Consider the following 27,803-nt stretch of genomic DNA (forward strand, 5'->3'; position numbering starts at 1 on the left):
AGGACGCATTGCATGAAATACTCCCCCCATAACCAGGAGCGCAAAAGTCAGTATAGCAAATCCAAAATGAGGTGCAAGACTTCTTTTGAGGTTACAGGAGTCCAGAAAACATTAAAGATCTGATTATGAAAAAATAACACAAATAGCTGTTAGAAAGCATCAATCGTTTTATTGACATACTTCATCATCATCATGTAAACAAATCATATAAAACAAGTAAATATTATTACTGTAATGCAGAACATGTGTGAAATCATACGGTAATATGTTTACCGTAGTAATATGTAGTATGTCACATTCACTTTGTAGATCAATAAGTGCAGCAGAATCGGCTCAGTGCTAAAACATAAGACCTTAATACTTAGTACCCAGTGCAAAAACAAATGTAATGTGTAAATGTTTCCTATTCTTGATGTGAGTACAGTATTTCCCCCTTTTAACACCTCTTTCATTGTAATAGTGCAAGTCACAAACAGTCCAGCACATACAGATTCACGTGCTGTGTGCAATTATTTAAACATATTGAGCTTGAGATCCTTTTCTCGGCCTGCTGCTCTGTTTGTTCCTCTTCAAGTGACCTTGTCTCCCTTTAAGTGGCACCTGTCAGCCTCAGTGTCCAGGCCCACTGACATGGCATCTGGCTGAAGGACAGCTGGGGCAGGACAACGCGAAGTCCACTGGGCTTTACAGGTTCCCACTGCAGAGTCCCGTGACCAAGAAGCACCACCTTTAAAAAAAACAAACAAACAAAACAACAAAGCAACACATCAACAAAGCTGACATATTGACAGAGATGGAAAACTCTACAGACATTTAAATGGGATGTGGTTACTGGACATTAGAGCAGGTTAGGACCAGTTTGCTGATGTATGAAGCCTTTAATTAAATAAACATCTGCTGATATCTAATGGAGGTTCCACCCAGTCTGTAAAACCCACAACTAAACAATTATTACATTAATCAATTAAAGCTAAGATCATTTTTTTGCAAGTATAGTTTCAGCTGTGGTTCCCCACTAAAACTGTAAACTGTAATCAATACCTAAGTGCTAATCAGTAATAACATCCTTTATAGAAACATTCTCTGTATAATCATACACATGTTATGTGATAGAGCCTGACAGGATTTTACAAACATTTTTGTTTGATGTTTGAGGGTCTGACAAGGACATGGTGGATTTTGTATTGAAGAAACGCATAAGAGCATGTTTGATAAGGATGTCTTTAATCTGTTTTGTAAAACTAGAGTGACCAAAAAATGTACTGGCTGTGACAGAATTAACATAAAAGTTAATATTAATTATAATATACAGTATCTGTGACATTTCTGTTCTGATACATCCACTACATCTCTTACTCTGGTCTTACCTGAGTATGTCCTTTTGTAACCACAGGTTCATGCAGTACTACGGAACCATTATTGGGCCAGTCCAGTAAAATGGCAAAGATGGACTTCTCCTGTGGTCTGGAAGTGTACCTGTTGAAGACAGATCAGTTCAGAAACCTATTAAAATATTACTAATGTACAGTGTAGCCTCCTGTGTGAGCAGAAACAGAAAAATTAACCATCACACTTGAAATTAGCAAATCAGCTTATTTGGTTCAATAAACTAAATTGAACAGATAAACCCACCAAACATATGGCGTGACGCTGTCATTCTGAGCCCGCCATGCCGTTGTGTTGTAGATGGCCTCTCCATTGACCTTCAGCCACTGACCCATTTGCCTTAGACGCTCCTCAAAGATCGGAACGATACGTCCATCGTGTGTGGGGCCGATATTCATCAGCAGGTTCCCCCCACAGGACACAGTCTCTACTAATGTCTGAAACACACATAAACTTGACACTTTCAGCTTAAAGCTTTGGAGCAGCTTTAGGACTGCTGCCAGTCTTATGCTAAACCTAAGTTTTATGGTTCCTCACACAGTAGAAATATTTTCACAGTTGATGATCGACATTTTGAATGTCAGGAAAAGGTCTCTCTCTAATTAAATACTTCAATTGTAAAGTCATTGTAAGCAAAATCTTCCCATAAGACATTTAATAATAAATGATGATTTGATTTTAGATGGAGCAGTTTAACAGATTGGCTTTGTGATAAAACATTTTAAAGGTTAATGAGATTTTCGACTCTCACTGCTACAAGCTGCTGGATGGTGAGGTAGTCACTGAGCGGAGCATTACGCCTGTAACCCCAGGACCTTTTGTCGATGGTCATGCAATTTTCCCATTTGTGTTTGAGCAGGTGTCCTGGCTGATAGCGATCTGCACAGGTATAATATCCACCATGGGTGCATATGGAGCCTGAGCCCCACCGATCATTTGTGACCACTGTATCTCTCACTGGACTGTGGAAGTAAAACACATTTCCTTCAGTTCAGTTTTTATATTCAAGAAGAAAAACTGTAAAAACTGATTCATTTGCTGTTCATTACCTGTCATTATAGAGCCAGGCTAAGAAACCTGTGCTGTTCCAGTACTTGTCAGGTGCATCTCCGTCTCCATCAGACCACAACACATCTGGTTTGTACTTAACAATCAACTCATAAAGCTCAGGCAGAGTTTTACCAGTAGGAAAGTAGTTTGTAGTGAAGACATTGGCAGCGTCCAGTTCAAAGAGCGGATTAAACCACTCAAAGAGGGAATGATACAGCCCTAGATGCAGGTCACTGTTCGCACGGAGAGCACTCGCCACTTCATTCACCAGGTCTCTTTTGGGTCCAACATCTACTGCATTCCAGTTCCAGGAGGTTTTTGAGCCCCACAGTGTGAAACCTGAAATATGTCATTAAAGCAATACATTTTCTGAATGGCTGAAAGGATGCAGCATATGATACAAATAAAATATGAGGAATAATGAAAAATGTCGTTATTAGTGCTTTGAAAACTCTAAAACTTACTGCTAATTATATTTGTAACAGTAAAGTAACTTGTGCCTAAACAAGCTAAATATATCTGTATTCTGTGACATCATGTTGAGCATTTACTGCACCTTCATGGTGTTTTGTAGTCAGGACAATGTATTTTGCTCCAGATGAAGCAAAGATGTCTGTCCATTCTTTGGCATCAAAGAACTCGGCAGTGAACTGTGGTGCAAAGTCTGGATACTTGAAGTCTGGAGGATAGTTCCTCTGCATAAAGTCAACATACGGCTTTAGTTTTTGCTTCTGCCAGTACCACCTGGAAATGAAAGTAAAGGCAAAACAGGCCTCAGTGAAGGTGAACAAAGCTTTAATGAATGAAAACCTGATGCAACCTTGGTGCAACTCTATCTGCGGATGAAGATCATGATGAAAAGCTCTAAAACAGCTACATGTTTAGTAAAGTTCAAGATTATACTATAATTCAAACTTTCTCTGAGAGGTCTCAGCAAACTGTTAACGTCATATACTCAAGGAAATAAAACCTGTGATCCACTGAATGCGTATGATTGTTGCTGACTGCAGAAAATCTCAACCTTAATACATCCCAGATAGTAAATCATGTTGTATTAATTGCTAAGTTAGATAACGGCAACAAAACTCACCAGAACCACTCGCTGCCGAAGCTCGGGACTGAAAATACGCCCCAGTGTATGAAGATACCAAATTTAGCCTGATCATACCACTTTGGCAGCGGTCTGGAATCGATGGATTCCCAGTTCGGTTCGTATTTGGCTCTGCAGATGCCGATCAACAGCATCGATAAAAGCAAAGAAATAACAGTTAAAACTCCCATTTCTGTTCGAAATAACTTTGTCTGACAAGTGAACGGCTTGGCAACCACGTGATGATATATACACATAACTATAACCATCACATGATAAAGTGAAAGCCTCAATAACAAAGGAAGTGCTCAGATTGTAAACACACTACTTCCTGGTTTGGTTGAGTTGTTTCCGTTCATTCGACCAATCAGATCGCAGAGAACGCCGCATGCGCACTCTGTCTTTCTTTCAGGAAGCTGGTGATGTTTTGATTCTGCACGTTTCACTGTCCACATGTTTGGGTTCATTGACTGTCACTGTCATATCTCAGCAGGGGATTTTGACAAGGTATTACTACTACACATTTTAAGCCTGCAAGAAAATAGTTTATCTATTAAATATCTTACTAAGTTAACGTTTTCTTTTATTATTGTCAGGACATCGATGAGGTGATCGAGAATTCACAAAAGGTAACGAGCTATTCTGTCTTAGACATATTATTCAGACTAGTTACTATTGTGTGTGAGGTCATCTCTTGCTTTATTATTTCCCAGGCCGGTTTGTTGGCACTAATAGCTGTAGCGGAGCATGTTGGGGAATTTGACAAGATCATTGCGCTGTCACAGAGGTAATCAGAGTATTATTATTATTATTAGACATGCGAAAGTTTAGTTTAACTTAATGTGTATAAAGACGTTTTCACTCTTTCATAGGTCCCCAGGGTTTATTTTCCCCTGCCTGGGAGTCCACCCTGTTCAAGACGTTTCACCAGAACAACAGAGGGGTGTTGTGCTACAGGTAGGATCCAATTAAAGATTAGTTGGTTGTAGCTGGTCCAGGATCTAGGTCCTGGGGGACTTAATTTCTGATGATCTAGGTCCTGGGGGACTTAATTTCTGATGATCTAGGTCCTGGGGGACTTAATTTCTGATGATCTAGGTCCTGGGGGACTTAATTTCTAGAAAGCCATTGATTGATCTGTGTAGAAATTCAAATCTGTGCGCAGCAAACATGACTCCACTGTATTTAATTGGAAAAGAAATTTCCAACTACCTAAGTTAAAACACAGCCCTGTGATTTACTGGATTGTTTATGGTTTCAGCAGTATTGTGATAAAATAAAATGACGTCTTTATGTTATGTTTATGTTCTATCGTTTGTTTGCAGGATCTAGATGCTGCTCTACCTATCATAGAGAAATACAAAGACCACCTTGTGGCAATAGGGGAGGTAACAATTGGTTTGAGATAAAAACAAAATTTCTGTCCTGACTTGGTTTCTTTTGCATTCCTGTAACAATGAACTATTTTTCCATTTTTTGTGATAGGTTGGTTTAGATTTTACACCAAGATATATCAGCAGTGAGACTGATAAAGAAAGCCAAAGGCAGGTCCTCATTCGTCAAGCACAGATAGCAAAGGAACTGGATCTCCCTCTGTGGGTAAAACCTATTATACCACCAAATGGTGATGTTCTTCATGTTTGATGGCATGTGTTTGGCTGCTCTTAAAATATAAATGATGTTGTGTAGGGATGCTCTACTGCAATTCAAATTACAATACCTAAGTTATATAATTGAGTTTATAACAATAAAAATATAGCAGGCAATGCTGCTTTTGAAATCAGTATCACAAACCCTACAAGGGAACTTTTCCCCAAAGCCAACACAGTTTAACATGTTTTTGTTTGATTTATTTCTAGAAATGTTCATTCACGTTCTGCTGGAAGACCCACTATCCACCTCCTCAAAGAGCAAGGTAAACTGCTAAATTTAGATTCTCAGTGTACCTGTGGATGAATTATTTAGTTCAGTGTTTGAGAACAAAACTGCAGCTTCTCTGAAATGCCACTAGGTGTCGAAAAAGCCCTGCTTCATGCTTTTGATGGGAAACCATCCGTTGCCATGGAGGGAGTGAAGGCTGGATATTTCTTTTCTATCCCACCATCTATAATCCGTAGTGAACAGGTACAGCAGCACATGGTTATGTCTCATTTACACTGTACCACAACATAGTGTGTTCACAAACAGCGCAAAGGCATCAGAAAGTATAGAGACAGGTTCCCATTGTGCACACTTGTATTTAATTTGAAATGTATTACATTTTTAAACATCAGTCAAGACTCAGTGATCCATAATGACAAAGTAAAAACATGTTTTAGATATTTTGTATATGAGGTCTCATAATTCATACAGCGTGTCAGTACAAAAAAACAAATCTCTCTCTACATGAAGGCAGTTGTATAGAACTATTTCTAAAGCGTTGAATAGTTCAAGTGCACAGCAGACTCAGTAACTGTGAAATGAAAGTTTGGAACTGAGTAACTGCACAAGGAGAACCTTGGTGAAGGATCAAGAACCCAGTGGTCACTATGACAAAGCTTCAAAAGTATTTTGCAGAGACGGGAGAATGTGCCAGGACGACTACCACTGCAGAGCTCCATCAATTAGGCCCTGATGGTGGAGCGTCTAGAAGACACTTTTCAGCCAAAGGCATATGGCAGCTTTTAGAAAAGGATTTTCTGGTCTAATGAGAAAAACACTGAACCCTCCAAGCAGAACTTCAAGGACTCTGTCTGGTGAACGCCCTTCTGCTGTTCATCACCTGCTAAAACAGTGAAGCATGATAGTATATAATCATGCTGTGAGGATGCATCGTTGTGGTAGAAAAGGGGTTGTGAGAACTAAGGGAAAGATGAATGGAGCTCAGTACAAAAATGTTTTTTAGGAAATCCTGCTTGGCAGTGTATGAGAGCTGAGACCATGGTGATCATTCACCTGTCAGCACAACAATAACCTCAGTCATACAAAGACGAGAAAATGCTGGAGTGGCTTCAGGACACATCCCTGTACTTGACGTTTTAAACTGCAGTGAATGTGTGGAAAAACAGGAATATGACACTTCACATCGAAAGCTTGTAGAGACTTGCCCAAGAAGATTCAAAGCTGCATTTGCTTCCTAAAATACTTCCACAAAGTTTTTTGTGAAGAAAATTTCTAAAGTTTTTACTTTGCCATCATGGGTTATTTAATAGCAGATTTATCTATTTAAAATTAAATCTGCTGCACATTAAAGTCTGCCAAAAGGAGCGTGAATGTGAATACTTGAATTTAAATTGTAATTTATGTAAATTGGCACTTGATTTGATTGTTACAAATTGAGTGTCTTTGTTCTGTGTATTTACAGTTTACACATCTTAACTACTGTCTCACTGCACCCATTTATACTTTGTTTTCACTGTTTACATTTACATATTAAATGCTAAAGACTGATGATGGTTTCTTTTCCATTAAGAAGCAAAAACTTGTGAAACAGTTGCCATTAGAGAACATTTGTCTGGAAACTGATTCACCTGCGTTGGGTCCAGAAAAGCAGGTAAATGTTTGTTTTTCTCATCAGTTCAATTTCTGTTTTCATTGAAGCAGTAGTTGTTTATTTCATTTTTCTTTTACATTAATATAGTATTTTTAACACCCATGTTCTGGTATGTTATTCATAGGCTGCTGTCTTAAAATAGCTCCTGTATTATAAATCCACTCATGTCTTATCTTTGACCTATTGTGCTTTGAATCCAGGTGAGAAATGAGCCGAAGAACATCTCTATCTCTGCTGAGTACATCAGTAAGATCAAGGGGGTGTCGCTAGAAAAGGTGATAGAGGTGACGACACAGAACGCTCTCCGACTCTTCCCAAAGCTACAGTCGGCCATCAGACGATGACTCAACATTTCAAATTAGACTCAATATTTTTTTAATAGGCCCACATTTTTTGTCATCATTAATGTGGGTCTGATTGAACCAAATATCATTTATTTATCCCCATGTATGATATTGCTAAAAAGAATGAAGATTAAATACCAATTTAACACACATTTTGCTTACTTTACGTGTGTTTAATACATGTGAAACTCCATAAATTCCTTAACACCTAGTCATGTGTGTTAAGTACAGCAGCTTACTGACATCGGTGACGGTCACACATTCATGTCATTGATATGTTAATAATCATAACATGCCACTGTTTAAGTTTTAAACTGTGAAGCATCCATTCAAGCAGAACACTGATGTAATTAAATTACACATGTCCCAGGTCACTTGCACTATTTATTTCAATGTTGTTGCTATTTCTTTATAATTAAAAGGTGATTCATTGCCCACTCAGCAGCAGCTGCTACTGCCAAACGCTGATGGTCAGTGGTCAGTCACAGTTATATGGGGTATTGTTGCCTTTATGTGCTTCTCATAAGGTCCGACCTTTGAGTTCTAAACTTGTTTTATACCATTAATGAAATGGTTTACAGTAATAAAGTTTCACTCTGCAGCAGAATTTGTCGTTCACATATTGCTTTTAAGAGCTGCCAACACACCTACAGCATATTCATTTGTTTCAATTATGAAAAATGAAAATATTATCATGTAAATATTGTGCGAGTTTCTGGTGAATGGAAATCACAGGTCACCTACTTCACCTTAACCGACAGCAAATATAGTTTAAAAATATACAGTATCTGTAAGAAAGCAGAAGTAGGACTAGTGATTTGTGTGCTTCTTTTCCAGGAACATGCATTTTATTCATACACACAGCTGCCAGGCTCTTGGTTGAAGTTGTTATCCTTTTAGTTTTTTACTTTTGGAAAAACTAAAAGGATAACAACTAATGAATATAGCATAACCTATTCATACCATTGAGAACAAGGTAAATAACAGAACACCTATTTTTTGGACTTCCTTAAAATCCTAACGTATGAACATTTTGAAAAACAGTAACACATTTTTATTTTACCTATCCCTACTTATTTAAATAGTTAAATATATATATATATATATATATATAGAGAGAGAGAGATTTTAGATTTTAACATTCAAAGAAAGATAAATATGTTTATATTAGTATTTGCATAAACATAGTTTATCTTATCTTTATCTCATGACTACATTTAAATTATTTACAGCTTTACGCACATTTCAGCTCCTTATTTATGACTTAATGTTTCCAATATAATGTTAAATCAAATTACGCCCATTTTTATTGAGGTAATTGTGTTGAAACAATATTTTCTTCATTGGGAAACTCCGGGTTTCGCAACACTCTTGAACGCAGCATGAGCCGTTCAGGGACCGCCCCGAGCGGACACGTCAGCCGCCACGCTCCGTGCAGCTCCCGTTACTGACGTCCAGTCCGACCAGTGCGGAGCTTTGTTGATGGTCCGCGCTAACTTCGCCTCATTGGCCCGTGTTTGTCCCACTTCCCCCGGGGTCTCCTCCGGCATCATTTGCATGTCCTTCAGCGTGTCGGTCGCCTCGGGTCCCGCCGCCGTGTTTACAAGAAACGGGGTCAAGTGAAATCAAGGTGAACCTCGTCCGGAGCCGCAGTCGGACCATGGTCGCTGCATGTTCACGGAGCTGAGACACATCAGTCCCGTGAAGCCTCTGTCGGTGAGTAACGGAGGAAGATTTCCTTCTTTTCGCAGTTCCTGTGAGTCACATCCTCCGAGAAGTGGTTTAAAGTCTTCACGTCGTCTCTGTGCTGCATGTTTTTAACCTCCGAGCTGTTTATCACACAGACACACACGTTAAAGTGGGTTTATCAGATCAGAGGAGTTCATTAGGAACATGCAGCGAGGACTAGTTTAACTAGAGACCAGCTGTAGTTTAACTAAAGACCAGCTGTAGTTTAACTAAAGACCAGCTGTAGTTTAACTAAAGACCAGCTGTAGTTTAACTAAAGACCAGCACCAGCTGTAGTTTAAACGCTAAAAGTACCAAGCTGTAGTTTAACTAAAGACCAGCTGTAGTTTAACTAAAGACCAGCTGTAGTTTAACTAAAGCCAGCTGTAGTTTAACTAAAGACCAGCTGTAGTTTAACTAAAGACCAGCTGTAGTTTAACTAAAGACCAGCTGTAGTTTAACTAAAGACCAGCTGTAGTTTAACTAAAGACCAGCTGTAGTTTAACTAAAGTCCAGCTGTAGTTTAACTAAAGACCAGCTGTAGTTTAACTAAAGACCAGCTGTAGTTTAACTAAGTCCAGCTGTAGTTTTAACTAAAGACCAGCTGTAGTTTAACTAAAGACCAGCTGTAGTTTAACTAAAGACCAGCTGTAGTTTAACTAAAGTCCAGCTGTAGTTTAACTAAAGTCCAGCTGTAGTTTAACTAAAGACCAGCTGTAGTTTAACTAAAGACCAGCTGTAGTTTAACTAAAGACCAGCTGTAGTTTAACTAAAGTCCAGCTGTAGTTTAACTAAAGACCAGCTGTAGTTTAACTAGAGTCCAGCTGTAGTTTAACTAGAGTCCAGCTGTAGTTTAACTAAAGACCAGCTGTAGTTTAACTAAAGACCAGCTGTAGTTTAACTAAAGACCAGCTGTAGTTTAACTAAAGACCAGCTGTAGTTTAACTAAAGTCCAGCTGTAGTTTAACTAAAGTCCAGCTGTAGTTTAACTAAAGACCAGCTGTAGTTTAACTAAAGACCAGCAGTAGTTTAACTAGAGACCAGCTGTAGTTTAACTAAAGACCAGCTGTAGTTTAACTAAAGTCCAGCTGTAGTTTAACTAAAGACCAGCTGTAGTTTAACTAAAGTCCAGCTGTAGTTTAACTAAAGACCAGCTGTAGTTTAACTAGAGACCAGCTGTAGTTTAACTAAAGACCAGCTGTAGTTTAACTAAGTCCAGCTGTAGTTTAACTAAAGACCAGCTGTAGTTTAACTAAAGACCAGCTGTAGTTTAACTAAAGACCAGCTGTAGTTTAACTAAAGTCCAGCTGTAGTTTAACTAAAGACCAGCAGTAGTTTAACTAGAGACCAGCTGTAGTTTAACTAAGACCAGCTGTAGTTTAACTAAAGACCAGCTGTAGTTTAACTAAAGACCAGCTGTAGTTTAACTAGAGACCAGCTGTAGTTTAACTAAAGTCCAGCTGTAGTTTAACTAAAGTCCAGCTGTAGTTTAACTAAAGACCAGCTGTAGTTTAACTAAAGACCAGCTGTAGTTTAACTAAAGACCAGCTGTAGTTTAACTAAAGTCCAGCTGTAGTTTAACTAAAGACCAGCTGTAGTTTAACTAGAGTCCAGCTGTAGTTTAACTAGAGTCCAGCTGTAGTTTAACTAAAGACCAGCTGTAGTTTAACTAAAGACCAGCTGTAGTTTAACTAAAGACCAGCTGTAGTTTAACTAAAGACCAGCTGTAGTTTAACTAAAGTCCAGCTGTAGTTTAACTAAAGTCCAGCTGTAGTTTAACTAAAGACCAGCTGTAGTTTAACTAAAGTCCAGCTGTAGTTTAACTAAAGACCAGCTGTAGTTTAACTAAAGACCAGCTGTAGTTTAACTAGAGTCCAGCTGTAGTTTAACTAAAGACCAGCTGTAGTTTAACTAAAGACCAGCTGTAGTTTAACTAAAGACCAGCTGTAGTTTAACTAGAGTCCAGCTGTAGTTTAACTAAAGACCAGCTGTAGTTTAACTAAAGACCAGCTGTAGTTTAACTAGAGACCAGCTGTAGTTTAACTAGAGACCAGCTGTAGTTTAACTAGAGACCAGCTGTAGTTTAACTAAAGACCAGCTGTAGTTTAACTAAAGTCCAGCTGTAGTTTAACTAAAGACCAGCTGTAGTTTAACTAAAGTCCAGCTGTAGTTTAACTAAAGACCAGCTGTAGTTTAACTAGAGTCCAGCTGTAGTTTAACTAGAGACCAGCTGTAGTTTAACTAGAGACCAGCTGTAGTTTAACTAGAGACCAGCTGTAGTTTAACTAAAGACCAGCTGTAGTTTAACTAAAGACCAGCTGTAGTTTAACTAAAGACCAGCTGTAGTTTAACTAAAGACCAGCTGTAGTTTAACTAAAGTCCAGCTGTAGTTTAACTAAAGACCAGCTGTAGTTTAACTAAAGTCCTGCTGTAGTTTAACTAGAGTCCTGCAGTAGTTTAACTAGAGTCCTGCTGTAGTTTAACTAGAGTCCTGCTGTAGTTTAACTAAAGTCCAGCTGTAGTTTAACTAAAGTCCTGCTGTAGTTTAACTAGAGTCCTGCAGTAGTTTAACTAGAGTCCTGCTGTAGTTTAACTAGAGTCCTGCTGTAGTTTAACTAAAGACCAGCTGTAGTTTAACTAAAGTCCAGCTGTAGTTTAACTAAAGACCAGCTGTAGTTTAACTAAAGTCCTGCTGTAGTTTAACTAGAGTCCAGCTGTAGTTTAACTAGAGTCCTGCTGTAGTTTAACTAGAGTCCTGCTGTAGTTTAACTAAAGTCCAGCTGTAGTTTAACTAAAGTCCTGCTGTAGTTTAACTAGAGTCCTGCAGGAGTCTGGGGAAAGGTGTAATGCTCAGTTTGTGGTGAATTAGTTTCAAAGATGTGTTGATACAACTGTAACTTAACATTTTGAAGAAGTGTCTAAAACAACATAACAACCTTTGATTGGTTGCACCACCTGTACGCTGCGTTAGTGAAGTATCTGTCTTCAACATCTTTATTAACCACTGTTTTGTGAGCCTGGTGTTCCTAATAAACTGGCCACTGAGTGTTCAGACACACTGATGAACTTCACTACCTACAACCTGTTGCAGAGACCTGGTGTTATTCCTGTGCAGGTCTGAAGGGGACGACACCATGACGAGCGACGCTGTGGTCTGGAGGGGCCTGACGTGGGTGAAGCAGGCAGCCTGCAGAGCTCCACCGGGTGGCCTGCCCGGCACCAGGAACCAGAGGGTGGTTAACTTCCATCACAGCTCCAGATCAGCCATGGTGAGCAGTCAGCCGTGTTTTGACCGTCATGCTGCAGTAGAGTGGGATAGTTTCACAAACAAGTAGCACAGAAACCTTTTGTGCCACCTCCACCTCATCAACGCTGCAACAACAAGGAGAGGGGTTATGAGGAAGATGATGCTGGTGTGTGTTAAACTACCGACTCTGAAGGTTTTCATCTTTTACTTACTTCAAAAGAAACACTTTCTAATCATGATGCCTCATTACATCCAGCACATATCTATTAAATAGTGATTTTCCTCTTCAAACACATCAGGTTCATTTAATTTAAATCATAAACCATTGAAAATGTTTTATTTTTGGGAGTCAAACAATGTTAATTATCTTATGAAACCACAGAATAAACGATAATGTGACTCTAACGTGCATCTGAAGTTATAAAAGTACTTTATTTACATGTTTTACTGATGGTTTTTCCTAAAATGTTAAAATATTGTGTAATATGTCACATCAGGGTTTGACTTTGGCTGCAAATGCCAAAATTAGGTTGAGAGTTTTTGATTTAACCTCCTGTTAGGTTAGTTTATAAATTGATTTAATCAGTTAGCAACAATTTTGATAATTGATTTGTCATTCAAGTAATTTTTAAACAAAAATGTGGAACATTTACTGGTTCCAGATTCTCAAATATGGGGTTAAGACGCATGCTGTACCTCCACTTTAGAACACAATAGGTTATATTGTATTAATAATTACCAAAACTAGGCTTTAGTGCAGTCCAAGGCCGTGATATTTGGTAATGAACAACACCTCGGGGACATTGCAACATACCACTACAGATCGTTGGTGGTTAAATATGGAGGATTATGTTTTATCCAGTTTCATTTCAGCATGATTACACAGCTTATTAACTTCTGCATCTGGAATCGCAGCTCTAGCAGTGTCCCCTTTTTTTTTTTTTTTTTTTTTTTTGTGGCATTTGTAATGTATGAGTGTCAACACCAACTTAGCTGACTCATGTTTTATCATCCAGGAGACTGTGTTCCACAAACAGCAGGAAGTCTGCGTCCACAGAGCCACGGCGGCGCAGTTTCATAGATCTTCAGCTCTGGGAGCTTGTTTCAGTACCTGTTTGACTGGAAATGTAAATGGTGGTCAGGGGACATGCAGCGGAAGAGCCAGCGCCAGGCGACTGAAGTACCACAGGGACTGGTCGCATCAGCTGTTCTCTGGACACACGAGGCTGTTTAACCAGGACAACTCCACAGTGGGCGGGCTGACGTCGGAGGACATCAACAAAGCAAGAAGCGCCAAGAAAACCGACATCAAGCAACATAAACAAGTGGTAACTACTCTAACGCCTCTTTTTCTTTTTAAATAATATTGATATATACCATTTAAGTGCTGTAGTTGTTGCACATGTATTAAAAGTTGTCTTTTTCTTCAGCTCAGTGAAAAAGCCAGAGAGAGGAAGGTGCCCGTCACACGGATAGGACGGCTGGTGAATTTTGGAGGTGGGTCTGTTTTCTCGTACAGTATTTAGTCACAGCACACCTGCTCTTTTTAGACTGCAGCCAAAGAAAAGTATAGAAATATTACCGGAGGTCTCAACTTAGTTTAAGAATCTCCTGATGCTTCAAACCACGGCCAGCGTCCCCTTCAGCAAGGCGTTTGACCCTCGGTCGCTGCAGCTCGTGTTAAAGTACTGGGCAGTTGCCAGCTGCTCTGAAGGTGTGAGCTTGTATGAATGTGAATCAGAGCTGCGTTGGAAAAACCATAAATGCGCTCTGCTCTGCAGAACATTCAAGATTAAAACAAAGCTCTCTAAGAATTTCAAACCCCAGTGACAACTTTCTGTTAATTTCTGTATGAATACATATATTTCTTCATTTATGTTACGTTTATGTTAGTTTGTGACACATTTTGGTTGTGCTAGCTTAGCATTTATCAATAACCTCATGCGAACCAGCTCGTTGGACTCGATGTCAAATTATATTTACACTAAACGTTTTATTTGGAAATTGAATTTCTGGTATGTGCAAAGTAAAACATTTGTTTTTCTCTGACATAAAAAAGTTTTCTAAACATTTAAAAACCTGTATCTTTAATATTCTTGTTTCACTCTCTTGTATCATGTCTTTGATGGTTTATTCAGGCATATCCTGCATTGTGGTCTCGTCTAGTTGAGTGTAAAACCACATTTGCATGATTAGACGATCAATAGAAAGCGAATCTGCAGCAGTTTTAATAATCAAATTTGTTTAAGCAAAAATGCTGAAGATTTCATCTTCTTCAATGTGTTTATATGAACGTCTCTGAAGTTTTAAAGACTAAAAGGCAGCCTCTCTGTAAATGTTCCTCAATGAACTGGGCTTGTATAGCTATAAAAAGCTCTGATTTGGTATTATAATAGTCCTAAATGGACTCTGGCTTTTCTTTACAGACTCAGTACTATTTTTAACACAAGTTGTGCAAACAAGTTGTGAAAGTGACATTAGAATAACGGGTTCTTCTTCCAGAGCAGCAGAGTTTATGTAATATGTGATGAAGTTCATGCACCAGGACACTGAAAATTTTTTACACATATTTCTTCTCTTTTAATTTATTTTTACAAACACAGTTTTATAATTTTTCTTTACAGTAATTTTGGATCAAGTGTCAAGGGTTTGCATCGATGACCTCAGCTACCGGGTTTACATTGTGGGGAGTGTTGAGTCCTTTACTGGAATCACAGAGTATCATTAGCTGAGAAACATTTCAGGGACATGTTCGAGTCCTGCCTGAGAATCTAGCTAATATAAAACATGTTGTCATCTATTTGCTCTCTTCTTATCAAAGGGCAGCACGCTTACAGTAGTGTCATTTGTTTCTCCTACTCTTTTTTTTACCCTTTGACCTCTCAAGGACTCTGTTGTTGTGTTGATTTGGGAAGTTAGGCCCCCTCTGGTTGCTGATTGCTGTTATCACGTCCGTTTTGTTGTTGCTTATCAGATGCAGAGTAGAGTATCAGTAAGGGCAACCCCGGCAGGTTGTTAACGCCACCTTTCAAACAGTGCCTGTATATTTGGAGGAAAGTTAATGAAAACTGTATTATGTATACATTTGTTTTATATTTTTGCAGGTTTGGCGGTTGGTCTTGGCATCGGGGCGCTCGCTGAAGTGGCCAAGAAGAGTTTTAGGCCTCAACGGCAAAGTGGTAAAAGGAGGATCTTTGTTTCATTAGTTAGTTATAGGGTTAGTAATGGTAATAATAGGACATCAGTAAGTATTCAAGGATGCTTTGGCATATTATTAGTTTAGTAAGCAGAGTTTCAAATATGCCTTTTATTTTTTTCTGTTTCAGATTATTTAACATATTTAAAGATTTTAAATAATCATTCTTCATTGTGAATGTGTTAATGAAAGAATTTAAACAAAGATTCAGAACTTTCTAAGACTAATTTAACAAATCCATCATAATAATGCAGAACTGAAGTATCTGAGTTGGTCAGAATCAAATCCACCATCATAAATATGGTCTATTACATTTTAACAGTAGCTGGGTTATAGGAGCACCTTTACTAAATGATTTGTGTGTGTGTGGGTTTTATTTTCAGGTGATAAGAAATCTATACTGGATTCAAGTGCCTTCCTCTCTGAAGCCAATGCAGAAAGAATTGTCCGGACACTATGCAAAGTCCGAGGTGCTGCTCTAAAACTTGGACAGATGCTCAGTATTCAAGGTGAGGCATTAACAAAACTGTTCATTACATTAAGGAAATAATCTTAAGTAATCCGGTACAGTCTGACATGACACAATACAAGGACATGAGGGCCTCACACACGCTGCTAAATCATGTTTTGGACCACAAACCCTCATGTATCAGTGTGCAAATAAAGGTTCAGCTTTCATCAGAGACCAAACACAGACGGTAAACTGGTACTTCAGTTTCCCAACAACACCTCATCATGTGTCTGATTCAGACACTGGCAGACGAACCAGATCCCTCTACCAACAGGGAAATGTCATAACCAAAAATAACCCTCAGACCAGCTGAACACAATAAGTGCCATTCCAGCTGAGCTATTGTAAGCAGCAGTGCTTACAGTACAGCCAGTTTACCTCTCATTTATTATCATTACAATCGGGTCATAGAGTTTAACATTTGTTTTTCTGGAAGACTTTTAAAATCATTGTTTTGCAGGTGTTCTTGGAGCCTTTTGTGGTTAAAATAAACACATTTTCACAGTTGCTTGCTGATACAAAAGACAATAACTCCATTTTGAGCTTTCAGTTTGTTATTTTTATTTCTTAACACTTGCAGATTTGACTCTTTGTGTTCACTTTCACTGCTTTTAAGCACGTCTCATCCACATTACATGTTAATATTTTCTATGCTCAGCACTAAACTTAAAACTCCGCTTGTAAGCCGACATCCTCATGATGTTTCTAAATTTTCCAAACTCCATGCTGACGTGATCACGTGATGTAATTAAAGGCTACAGATCAGCTACCATGTTGATCTTGAGCTGTGATTGTTTTGTCAACCGCACTACATTAATGTAGTATTCCATTATTATAGCATACAACAAAACTGAGTCCGCTGTGTAATGTCGCTAAATGTTAAATGATTCAGAATTGTCTCATCTTACAATAAGTGCATTGTGTTTAAGTGTGGAATATTTATTCTAATGTAGAAATAAAACAAACAAGTCAGTACACCTGTGATTTCCAATCAAGGCCAAGTGCATGAACCCCATAGCTTTTAGATTGTTAGTGATGGAACATAAAAGAGCATCAGTAGCTACTGAATGTAAGTTAAAACACAGAAGTTGGCCGTTGTCAAAGAATGATTCCACCCACAATTCACTATTTACACAACCTTACATTGAAAAACAGACGGGTACATGCCCCTGGCTTGGCACAAAGATTATTTGTAGAAATTGCAGTTTCAGTGACTGATCAAACTGTGTGAAGGACACTGCATGAGGTCGACCTCTGTGGATTTATTGTTCGGAAGAACAGATCTTCAGCTCTGTGGCTTCTATAGTGTCCTTTTCTTTGAATACATGCACATTAATATCCTGTTGGCTCCCTCTTCTCTCTCAGATGATGCTTTTATCAACCCTCAGTTGGCCAAAATCTTCGAGCGTGTTCGACAGAGTGCAGACTTCATGCCCACCAAACAGATGATGGTAAAAGATTATGAGCTGTAGTGAACAACACAAATTCTGTAAACCGAGTTTGTACATGAATCTGTACTTGTGTCTCTGCAGAAAGCCATCAGCAGTGACCTCGGCCCCAACTGGAGGGACAACCTGGAGTACTTTGAGGAGAAGCCGTTTGCAGCCGCGTCTATCGGTCAGGTGCATTTAGCGAGGTTGAAAGACGGCAGAGAAGTAGCCATGAAGATTCAGGTAAGAGCAGTGTTTGCTCTGAGATAAAATACCAACACAAATGTGAGAGAATGCAGTGGATTTTGAAACGTCTTTTCTTTCAGTACCCTGGAGTTGCAAAGAGCATCGACAGTGACGTCAACAATATCATGACTGCTCTGAGCTTAAGCAACGCGCTGCCTGAAGGTAACATTGTTGGAGGTTTTATCGCTTCAGTGATAACAGCTGCAATTGTCTGATGCTTGAAACCTCTGGTATTGTCAATATATACTAACTTACAGCAGCAGCGTGAACGTCATGGTTTTCAACATTTCTGACACTTTCCCTCTTTACAGGTCTGTTTCCTGAGCACCTCATCGAGGTCATGAGTCGGGAGCTGGCGCTTGAGTGTGATTACATAAGGGAGGCGAAATGTGCCAAAAAATTCCAGTAAGCTTTTTGTATGTGCTCATATGTGCTCATATGTGCATACTGAGATACTGTACATTTTACACCTTAAATAGAACCTGCACTACACTGAGCCATGTGTCATAAGTTGCATGTCCATACACTGTGAGTAACTCAATCAAATAATTTCTTACAGTCTAATTTAGAGGCCTGAGGCAAAGTGTTAATAGTTTATTCAATACTTAAAATGTATTTACTTTAATTAACCAATGTTTGTTTTTCTCTAGCTCTTTATTTCTTGCGTTAGCTAGCAGTTTCAACTGTTTACTCATTAATTTTGCTAATAGTTTCACTGGTTCATTAGTTTTAGCTCTCTATTTTATTTTATTGTTTTTTTTTTTTAATCTTTGCAAAAGTGGTTAAAGATTTAACAACCACAACTAAAAAGACAATTTCAGTTTTTTAGTTCAAAGGGCAGTTAGTTTTTTCTGCACTCCCTTATTAGTTCTATAGACAAATGGGGTTCTGTAGTGTTTAACGAGTGCTTTTTAATCAATTTCTGGTAACGATCTCATCACCAGTCGGTTAATACTACAGACCTATAATCATTTAACAACATGGGATTTATTTTTGTCCACAGGAACTTCAGTAAATTCTTTTTTCAGTTAGTTAAGGTGGTAATTAGTTGAGTTTCCCTGTACTTTGTGGTAGCTGTAAAAGTACCTTATGGTTGGGAGTCACTGCTGCAGGTCACTGTCAGCGTTTCTGAGGTAATGTTGAGTTTCAAAAAAGTGTTTTTTCCCAGTATAGTTTTGAATCAAACAGAACAGTCTGGGATTTTCTGTTAAATGTATGTTTGTGTTTTTGGAGGTGCCACTATTTTTGTTGCCTGTTCAGTCATGCTGGTCGCCATTGGTCACGCTTACTACAAAGTATTTTCTTATGTTTACTTCAAGCACTCTGCTGCTGTTGTTTAAAACATAGAAACATTGACCTGCCTTTGTGTCCAAGGATTATTTCCTGGCAAGATTTCACCATACTGAGCTTGAGTAAAAACTTTAGTTGTAGCATCATCACTGTGAGAAATTCTGATATTGACATCAACAAAGTCAAGGCGTGTCTTTTTGACAGTCTCCAAAAGTATTTAGTATATAATGTCAAGCATGTAATTTATTGAGAATAATTTTTTTACTTTGTACTTCCTGTTGCTTCTACAGACATTGATTCTGTTTATGTTTCATTTACAGGCAGGTGATTGATTTCAGCACAAAAAGCTGAGATAAACATACTGTAATCTACCTGGAGACAGACACAGTTAACAAGTAGCTGGTGGACATAGTGCACCATTTAGCAAATTAACAACCAGATATTTCCTGAGGAAACCAAAACAGAGATAATACAAGAGTGAATATTGGATTTTAATTTTCCAGTAAGCAGCTGTTTGGTAACAAGTTTGACATTATCAGCCTAAGATATGATAAGTCTTAGGGTTTTATTCTTGGTTCCACAGCGATGAAGTGGCTGTAACATTAATTATTGCAGGTTTAAGACTAATTTGAAATTTGCTCATTTTCGTGGGCACTCCTTTTAGTAGATCAACTTTGTTCCTGATGGCTTTTGAAATAAGAGTGGGAAAAAATGCTGCAAAAAAGCTACAGAGTCCAATCAAAGTAATGTTGACACTGTTGATCCTGTACATCCTGTTGTTGACATTTAATCATGGATTTCTTGGGGTTGACCTTTTAAACTTTGTGTTGCAGAGAGCTGCTGAAGGATCACCCATTCTTCTATGTGCCTGATGTGATCGATGAGCTGAGCAGCCCTCACGTTCTCACCACAACGCTGGTGCCTGGGTTTCCTCTTGACCAGGCCACTGATCTCCCTCAGGAACTCAGGAATGAGGTATGTCCTCAGAGCCTCAGATCACGCCCTGAACTCTACTCTGCTTACTGTACAGTTTACACCTTCATACTGCCAAGATGCTGCATACACGTTCAAGGTGATGTGCTAAATGCAGAGACGAGTCAGCACATCATGTTTCAAATTTACACTTGAGATCAAAATTGGAGAACAACCTACAATTTCCATAGTATCAAAGTCACTGCTTAGTCCTAATTTAATTTAAGCATAGTTCAGTAGTTACATATATTCTGAAGCACAGTATAAAAAAACAAAAATGAGATATTTAAACACTTTTAGAAAAAGACTCTCACTTTAGAAAGACTAATGCAAGAGAGGACAGGATGATATGGAGACAATTGGCTCAACACTGCAGCTGGAATTTCTCTCCATTTCAGTGCTGAGCAGGATAAGGATCTTTCTTGTCATACAGTATCTCAACATTTAAGAGCATTTGGATTTAAAGCCCACTCTGCAGTGACCAAACCTCTCATTAGCAGAAAGAATCAAAATTCTGTAACAACCTTTGCTGAGGAGCATGATGTGTGAACAGAGGAGAAAAGGTCCAAAGTTCACTTTAGTTATGAAAGCAAGTTTTAATTTATTTGGGTCTGATGGGAAACATTATGTTTGTCGTGAATGCAAATGTTTATCAGAACCTTCTTCGACAACACGTAGTTCCTTCCCTGCATTCGTCAACCAATCAGCCAACAATTTTCATGCTGGACAATGTGACCTGTCACACAGCCAAACGGGTAAAAACCAAAATCAGTCCAGAGCAGTGTGAGAGACTAGTGATGTCCTGTGGTCGCATGTGTGCTGATTCATTCAAAGCAAGGGCCGGAACACTTCCTACTAATTGTCGACTGTTGTAACCTTTAGTTGTAAATTTAATCTTTCTCTGTGCTACAGTGATTGATGTTCTCCAAGTGTGTCATTACACACAACCTTCACTTTATCTCAATCATTTTGTTGTTTTCCTTTTTTGATTTCCTAGATTTGTGATCAAATCTTGATTTTATGCCTGAGGGAGCTTTTTGAGTTCAGGTACATGCAGACTGATCCAAACTGGTCCAACTTCTTCTTTGATCCACAAACTCACAGGGTCAGTTTACCTCAGTCACTTTAAAGACACAAAACAATTCATACATTAGAGATTTCCACTTCTTTCCTGACTCACAGTGTGTATGTTCTGTTTTTATGTTTTCAGGTTGCACTGCTGGACTTTGGAGCTACAAGAGGCTTCGATAAAAACTTCACAGATACGTACATAGAGGTGAGAAACTGTAGAAACATTTACAGTTTGACATTTTTCATTACTGCATTCACAGATATATACAGAATTACACCAAAGCAGACACTCTCATTAAAATTAGAAATGTTTAATACACGTTTATAGACAATGAGTTAATAACTAACTTTGTATGAGACATGAAATATAATTTGATTATTACAGAAAAAACGTTTATTTGGAATATTTTGGCATCAAAATCAATAAAATGTCACAGTAAGATGTAAAATAACTTAAATCAGTAGCATCTTTCATTTAACATGTATTTCTCTCATCAGATTATTAAGGCAGCTGCAGATCAAGACAGAGAAGGCGTCCTGCACAAATCCAGAGACATGAAGTTTCTCACAGGATACGAATCAAAGGTAACAAACATTAAACTTGTGTAGCATGTGATAGCTGCCACTGTGAATACAATTCAGGTTAATTCCTCCTCTACATCTGAAAGTGTCTCCAGAGGAGAAGTTAATCTGTAAAACGTCCTGCAGATCAGACTCTCTACACTTTACTGTGGGCAGATATGCTGCCAAATATTTGTGTCAAATTGTAAAAAGTTTAGTGATTTAATCTCAAATGTTTTCATTGACCTTTTATTGACCTCTACTGGTGACCTGGAGAAATGACTACGCTGACAGACTAACTTAAGACTTGGGTATTAGGTCAGGAACCTAATACCCAAGGCTCCAAGGCTCTGCAAATGAAATCTGACCAGCACTAATTCATAATAATTATTTCTGTACCTTGTATAATATTCCATAGAAAACTTGAGAGGTGCTGATAAAGGGATTTTGTTACCTTTGGACAGACTAGCTGCGAGTTTCCTTTTTCCGTATTTGCAGTTAACATCTTCTAGCTGTAGGTTCAAATGAGAGTCGTATCAATATTAGTAAGTTTAGTAAATATCAGTTCTGTTCACTCTTGATGTTTTTTTTTTTATAAGGCGATGGAGAATGCCCACGTGGATGCAGTAATGATACTCGGCGAGGCCTTCTCCTCTGAGGAGCCCTTTGACTTTGGATGTCAAAGCACCACCGAGCGCATCCACAAACTCATCCCCGTGATGCTGAGGGAGCGACTGACGCCGCCTCCCGAGGAAACATACTCACTCCACAGAAAGATGGGTGGCTCCTTCCTCATCTGCTCCAAACTCAAAGCTAAAATAGCCTGCAAGAAGATGTTCCAGGAGGCCTACAACAACTACTGGAAAGACGGACGCCCCAAGCCAACCCTCTAGCTGAAGGCCGTTTTTTTTTCTCCACAAAGCATGTTCAAACCAGGGGTTTGTTGTGTTTTTGGTATGTTGAACAATTGAACTCACACATTCGTACATGTGAAGGTAACTTCGGTCCAGATAATGTCTAGATGTTACTTAGTTTTGTGTTTGATTTCTGTTTTTTTACTTTAGTCTTTCAATACATGAAATCCATGAAGATTAACGTCTTCTCTGAGAACAATTTCTTACGTCTGCTTCATATTCCATTTCTCATCTTGACCAGGATTTCAATCCAGACAAACTGTATATCAGACATAATGTTTAACTCATGTAATATTTCTACTGGTTTAAAGGAATATGATGTGCGCACTGTACAGCCCAATAATTATGTGACTCTATGGCTTCAGGCACTGTTCTAACCAGGATTTTCATTTGAAATAAATTGAAACTGAATTAGCAAATTCTGATAATGCAGATAATTAAAGCTACAAACAGTTGACCTCAACTGAAATGTAAAATATATCCTTCATCCTAGACTTATACCAGTGGAGGTTCTTCGGATAGTCGTAATTTGTATATCACAGCAATTTAGGATAAATGTCACATTAGAAATGGAGAAATGGGCATTTTTACCCGTTGGTAAAGTTTTTAACTACTAATCTTTCTGTCTGAGTGGATTAGCTGAAAGGATACGCCCCCTCACTCGCTGTAAATACTTCAGACTATTATCTGCTGTGTTCACACATGAGCTCGCTCGGACATTACACAGAATTTGTACAAGTGGCCTCACAAGATAAAGTCCAGGTAATCCCCCAGCTGAATAACTTGAACGTTTGCAGTCTCACATGCAGCTCATCCAGGTAAAGTCTGGACATGTTCATGGTGTTGGTGCATGTGTGAAAGCAGCTAGCAGACCAGACTGACTGAACACTCAACAACCAGGCAGCAGCTCAGGGCTATTTCCAAACAAGGGGAGAAGGCCAGAGAGCTCAGGGCTGTCAATCATTTATCAGGCGTTCACACTAAGGGGTCAGATGTTCCTGTGGCTAAAACAACAAAAAAAGTTTGGTTTAGATCATTTGTCTTTTTATTGTCAATTTTCAGATTTGGTATTGTTTCACATAACTTTATAGTGACTAGTTCCTGAAGGGCTGGGTGGAGTAGAGTGGGCTGACGTTGAGTCTTATCCTAGCTCTGGTGTCTTTATCAAAAGCTGCATGTTGTAGCCTTGATGAATAAAGCTGCGAACATGACAAGTGTTACATCTCATCACAGGTTCTCTTATAACTCTAAACCCTTTAGCCACAACATTAGATTCATCAGGTGGTGTCAATGTCATGGCTGATCGGTGCAAATCAAAATGAGGAGCTGTATTCTAGCAAACAAAACATGGATTAGACGTAGAGGAGCAATCTGTAAATGCAACACAGTGAAGGAACCAACCAGTAGTTACCTGCTCACAAAACAAGCCAACTGTTTGATGTAAACAGTGTCAAACTCTTGAAACTGAATTTAAAAAGTGATTGCACCATTGTGCGGTCAGTCAGGGAGAAGCAGGCTGTTAAGCAGGAACAACCAGTACTTCAGGAACCCTCCTGACCTTTTTTTTAAATCACCAATCTGTCCTCGGTCATGTTAACGTCCTGTCAGTCCTGTATTTCTCCACTTGGATCGTGATGCTGGAGAAACCAAACTCTGAACGCAGGAGCTGAGTTGCCTTCGTGAGGACGATCTGCGAGTCACAAACTTCCTCTGAGGAGACAGATATTTTAATTTAATGGTCATTCAGCATTTTACTGCTGAGCTTTGACATACAGCCTGTCACAACATAAATCTAAGATGGAACACAGCCACCTGTGAATAAAGTATCTGTACGCTACATCCTGCATTTCTACTCTGCTGCAGCTCTTATCTGTCATCTGCTGGAATTTTTCTTTTATCACCATGTGACACCCGTGGATGAGAGAAAACATTTTGTCTCTGCACAAAACACAAAGGCTTTGTTTGTTATCTCGCTCTTTGTGTCTTGTGATGAAGTAAACAAAAAGCATTAAGCTTCAATATCTACGGAACTTATTTCCTGCTGTGTGTGCACTTCATCCTCTCCACTGACTGGTTCCAGTAGAGATTACCAGTATTGACTTAAACCTTTACCTGTCACCACATGGGCGGAAAGTAAACGACGAGTCATGTTGAGGCTCCACATGTGCAAACTGTGAACGGCCACGACTCCTCTAACTGACAGCAGCAGCTCTCTCACAGCGCTGAAGTTAACGTCCTGAGGAGTGCCTGCAGAAAAACAAAGACGACACTGTAGCATGTAAACGTTACACAAGGACGTGATGTCACCAAAATGAACAGTGTGTTTACCTTCCATCAGTATCCTGAAAACATCCCTTGTGACTGGAAGTGTCGTCCAAAGCACAAGAACAGAGAACAGGAACGTGCAAATTGGATCTGCTACTTTATATTCAGGCTGCGAGAGATACAGAAATGTGATCAAAGCTGATAATAAAACACAGAAGTGAATCTGCATCAGACTTCCCCAAACTAAGTCTGACATCCAGCACACCTGTGACTTACATTTGCAGCTAGTTTTAGGAAGTTTGAAGTCTTTACAGAAGCTTTATGTTTTATAACCAACACTGGTATTATTGTATAGTTTTTCTTATCAACAAATCTTTCTTTCATTTCAGACTTCACAAGAAGCGCTTGTTTAGCAGTCACAAGTTAAATAAGTAAATGTTAATAATAATAATCTGTGGGTGACGTGTAATCTGAGTGGCACTGTAGGGAGAAAATGGTTCAGGCTGCAGAAAACTTCTTTATAAAGAAAAGCATTCCATGTCAAACAAGCGTGTTTGTGAAGAAAGACAGTTAAGGTCTGTTCAGATCCACGCTGATCAGTTCTGAATCACAGCTTTTTGTTGTGTGTTAAAGTTTAGTCTTGGAGCCTCATATCTCTTACAGCTTGATGCTGGTACTGACCCAGAAGTGAATGATGGTGGCAGCCAGCAGGACCCCGACACTCTGCACCAGATCTCCCAGCACGTGAATGAAAGCTGCCTTCACGCTGGCGTTGCCGTGCCCATGAGTGCGGCCGTGACTCTGAGGCTCTGCCTCCTTCTGCAGCCGGCCGGGGGGAAACCTGTGACTGTGGCCGTGTGAGGCACCAGACTGATGCAGGATCAGGACCATCCTAAACAAAACAAAGGAATCAAACTGATTTCTAGAGGCATGTATGGTCGCTGCTGACTGACTAAATAGAACCAACCCAGAGAGTGAGCTCAGCCTACTCACAGGACATTGACCCCCACAGCACAGGCCGAGGTTATTATCATGATCTGACTGTCGATGTCGTAGCCTCCATCAGTAATCCTCTGTACGGCCGAAACGACCAGCACTGCTGTCACAACCCAGATGGACACAACGGACAGCAACACGCCCAGAATCTCTGTTCAACACAACAACTGAGAGTCAAAACAGGACTTTTATAATTAAAGAATTTATACAAAGTAACAGTACAAATAATATAATTATAATACATTTATCAAAAAGCTCAATATGTAGTTCAGTTCAGAGCAGAAATGTAAATCATGAGGAAAAGAATCTTAAAATCAGTATTTATTGAACTGGAGGTAGATTTTTTTTCTGTCTTTAAGGGAGCATACAATATCAAAAAAAAAAAAAACATATTTGCTTTCTTGACATAAGTTAGATGAGAAAGTTGATCAGAAATAAACCTGCTAACACCGTTAATGTTTTTGGACTCCATACTAAAATGTGAGTCTCTTTTAAGATTAGTTTAAGTTCTATTTTACTCATCTAAGGGTTCACGCATTATATATATATCTAATGCAAAGCAGTCTTTAACCCTTCTCCACACTGCAATCATATTCTGGTGGGACTATTTATGATTATATAGAGTATAAAGTTAAGTAAAGTTAAGGTTTTTTTACAATTTATTTTGACCTCACCTGCTCGATGCCATCCAAAGGTCATGGTGTGTGTTTGAGGCCTTGTTGACATCCACAGAGAGAAAATGCTGATCACGATGCTCCCAAAATCAGTGAGCAGATGAGCTGCGTCTGTCATGATGGCCAGACTGTGAGCTGCGTATCCACCTGTAAACCGTCAGAGAAAGAAGGTAAGGTCATATGAAAGAACAGGATTATGAACCAGACAGATTCTGCACAAGCAAACTAAAGAAAACATTAAAAACAAAGGTAAAGCAGGTTTGTATAGCTCTATGCAAACAACGAGGGGGTGCCACGTTCATCCCAGACACTTCCTTTAAACATTAAGCTCTTTGTAATTTAAACTTTACAGTTCAATTTCAACTCCAAATTAAATTTTTTACATTTACACAGAGCACAAAGTGTTAAAACCCGCACACAGCGCAGGAAAACTTAATGTTTTTAAATTTGCAGGGCTATATTAGCCCGTGTTGAAGAATGATGTGCTGTACAGAACTGTACATGCAAAAAGCTTCTCAGTCTTTACAAAGACGTACTGTAAAGTGTTTACTGTTCAGAGTTAGGTGATCCTCTCTTATCAACTTATCAATCTACATTTACTCATTGTGTCTTATCACAAGCTTATTGGATAAAATCTAAGCTGCATCACTGTCTGTGTGTTCCCATCTCTCTGCAGGTAGGTTTCTAGGCTGGTGTTTATGATGCAGGTGCAGTAACGTAAATAATTGCCTCACCAATCACCTCTCCGATCATGAACAAGAGGCTCACAGCGCAGGCAGTGAAAAGCTTTCTTCTGGCCAAACGTCTTGTGTCCCATTCAACCTCTGACATGGTGTTGATCTCCTGGCAGAGACGCTCACTCTGCCACAGACCGTCCACACCGGAGGCATCGTCGCTGAACTCTGAGTTGGAGCCTTGGTCTTCTGAAGAATTCATCCTGAGAGAGAGCGCACAACTGTGAGCAGTTTTTTTTTTTTTTTTACCACATTTTTAAGGTAAACTAGTTTATCTGTAATTAAAAAATAAACATCTGTGCTGAATTTGAGGATTTATGGGAGTAAACTTATGACATACCATCTAAGTGGCTCCAAATGTGTCTCAATCAGATGTTGCTTCTCAGAATCCGTTGATAACTCCATATCCTCAGGTGGCTACACTTCACAAATGTTATGTTTAACTAGCGTCAAGTGAAGCTGGACAACTTGCCAGCTGCTCTAACACGTGCTATCTGTCAGAGGTGGAGCACAACAGGAGCCAATGACAGGACAAGTGTTGATCACTAATAGAAAACTGTTACAAG

At 39.1% G+C, this 27,803-nt stretch overlaps 4 protein-coding genes across 6 annotated transcripts; 2 read left to right on the top strand and 2 right to left on the bottom strand.

Moving 5' to 3' along the window:
• Nucleotides 1-147: 147 nt before the first annotated feature.
• Nucleotides 148-3,848, bottom strand: fuca2 (alpha-L-fucosidase 2). The gene is made up of 7 exons (XM_026339443.1): nucleotides 3,527-3,848; nucleotides 2,993-3,180; nucleotides 2,436-2,775; nucleotides 2,138-2,348; nucleotides 1,633-1,823; nucleotides 1,368-1,476; nucleotides 148-727 (listed from the first exon to the last, which is right to left on the bottom strand). Exons 1-7 carry the CDS (start codon nucleotides 3,793-3,795, stop codon nucleotides 590-592), a joined length of 1,446 nt encoding a protein of 481 aa, XP_026195228.1. The 5' UTR covers nucleotides 3,796-3,848; the 3' UTR covers nucleotides 148-589.
• An 89-nt stretch (nucleotides 3,849-3,937) lies between these two features.
• Nucleotides 3,938-7,893, top strand: LOC113148027 (putative deoxyribonuclease TATDN3). Of its 2 annotated transcripts, none has more exons than XM_026339475.1 (10): nucleotides 3,938-4,033; nucleotides 4,123-4,155; nucleotides 4,240-4,313; nucleotides 4,399-4,483; nucleotides 4,852-4,914; nucleotides 5,012-5,121; nucleotides 5,386-5,441; nucleotides 5,538-5,650; nucleotides 6,978-7,058; nucleotides 7,259-7,893. In XM_026339475.1, exons 1-10 carry the CDS (start codon nucleotides 3,980-3,982, stop codon nucleotides 7,400-7,402), a joined length of 813 nt encoding a protein of 270 aa, XP_026195260.1. In that variant the 5' UTR covers nucleotides 3,938-3,979; the 3' UTR covers nucleotides 7,403-7,893. The 2 variants fall into 2 exon arrangements, with proteins under 2 accessions (XP_026195260.1, XP_026195261.1); XM_026339476.1 differs by having other exon boundaries at nucleotides 6,981-7,058.
• Nucleotides 7,894-8,737: 844 nt separating this feature from the next.
• On the top strand, nucleotides 8,738-22,983 carry coq8ab (coenzyme Q8A, genome duplicate b). 2 transcript variants are annotated; one of them, XM_026339426.1, is made up of 15 exons: nucleotides 8,738-9,118; nucleotides 12,222-12,399; nucleotides 13,394-13,705; nucleotides 13,808-13,874; nucleotides 15,482-15,556; nucleotides 15,957-16,082; nucleotides 17,450-17,535; nucleotides 17,617-17,757; nucleotides 17,841-17,922; nucleotides 18,072-18,165; nucleotides 19,884-20,025; nucleotides 21,020-21,127; nucleotides 21,233-21,298; nucleotides 21,592-21,678; nucleotides 22,254-22,983. In XM_026339426.1, exons 2-15 carry the CDS (start codon nucleotides 12,265-12,267, stop codon nucleotides 22,545-22,547), a joined length of 1,815 nt encoding a protein of 604 aa, XP_026195211.1. In that variant the 5' UTR covers nucleotides 8,738-9,118; nucleotides 12,222-12,264; the 3' UTR covers nucleotides 22,548-22,983. The 2 variants fall into 2 exon arrangements, with proteins under 2 accessions (XP_026195211.1, XP_026195210.1); XM_026339425.1 differs by having other exon boundaries at nucleotides 8,741-9,118; nucleotides 12,246-12,399.
• On the bottom strand, nucleotides 22,718-27,723 carry LOC113148015 (zinc transporter 2-like). The gene is made up of 8 exons (XM_026339462.1): nucleotides 27,578-27,723; nucleotides 27,238-27,440; nucleotides 26,504-26,650; nucleotides 25,827-25,980; nucleotides 25,515-25,725; nucleotides 24,897-25,002; nucleotides 24,681-24,815; nucleotides 22,718-24,278 (listed from the first exon to the last, which is right to left on the bottom strand). Exons 1-8 carry the CDS (start codon nucleotides 27,640-27,642, stop codon nucleotides 24,157-24,159), a joined length of 1,143 nt encoding a protein of 380 aa, XP_026195247.1. The 5' UTR covers nucleotides 27,643-27,723; the 3' UTR covers nucleotides 22,718-24,156.
• Nucleotides 27,724-27,803: the final 80 nt, after the last annotated feature.

The sequence above is a fragment of the Anabas testudineus genome, chromosome 22, assembly GCF_900324465.2.
Source record: "Anabas testudineus chromosome 22, fAnaTes1.2, whole genome shotgun sequence".
NCBI classification, from domain to species: domain Eukaryota; kingdom Metazoa; phylum Chordata; class Actinopteri; order Anabantiformes; family Anabantidae; genus Anabas; species Anabas testudineus.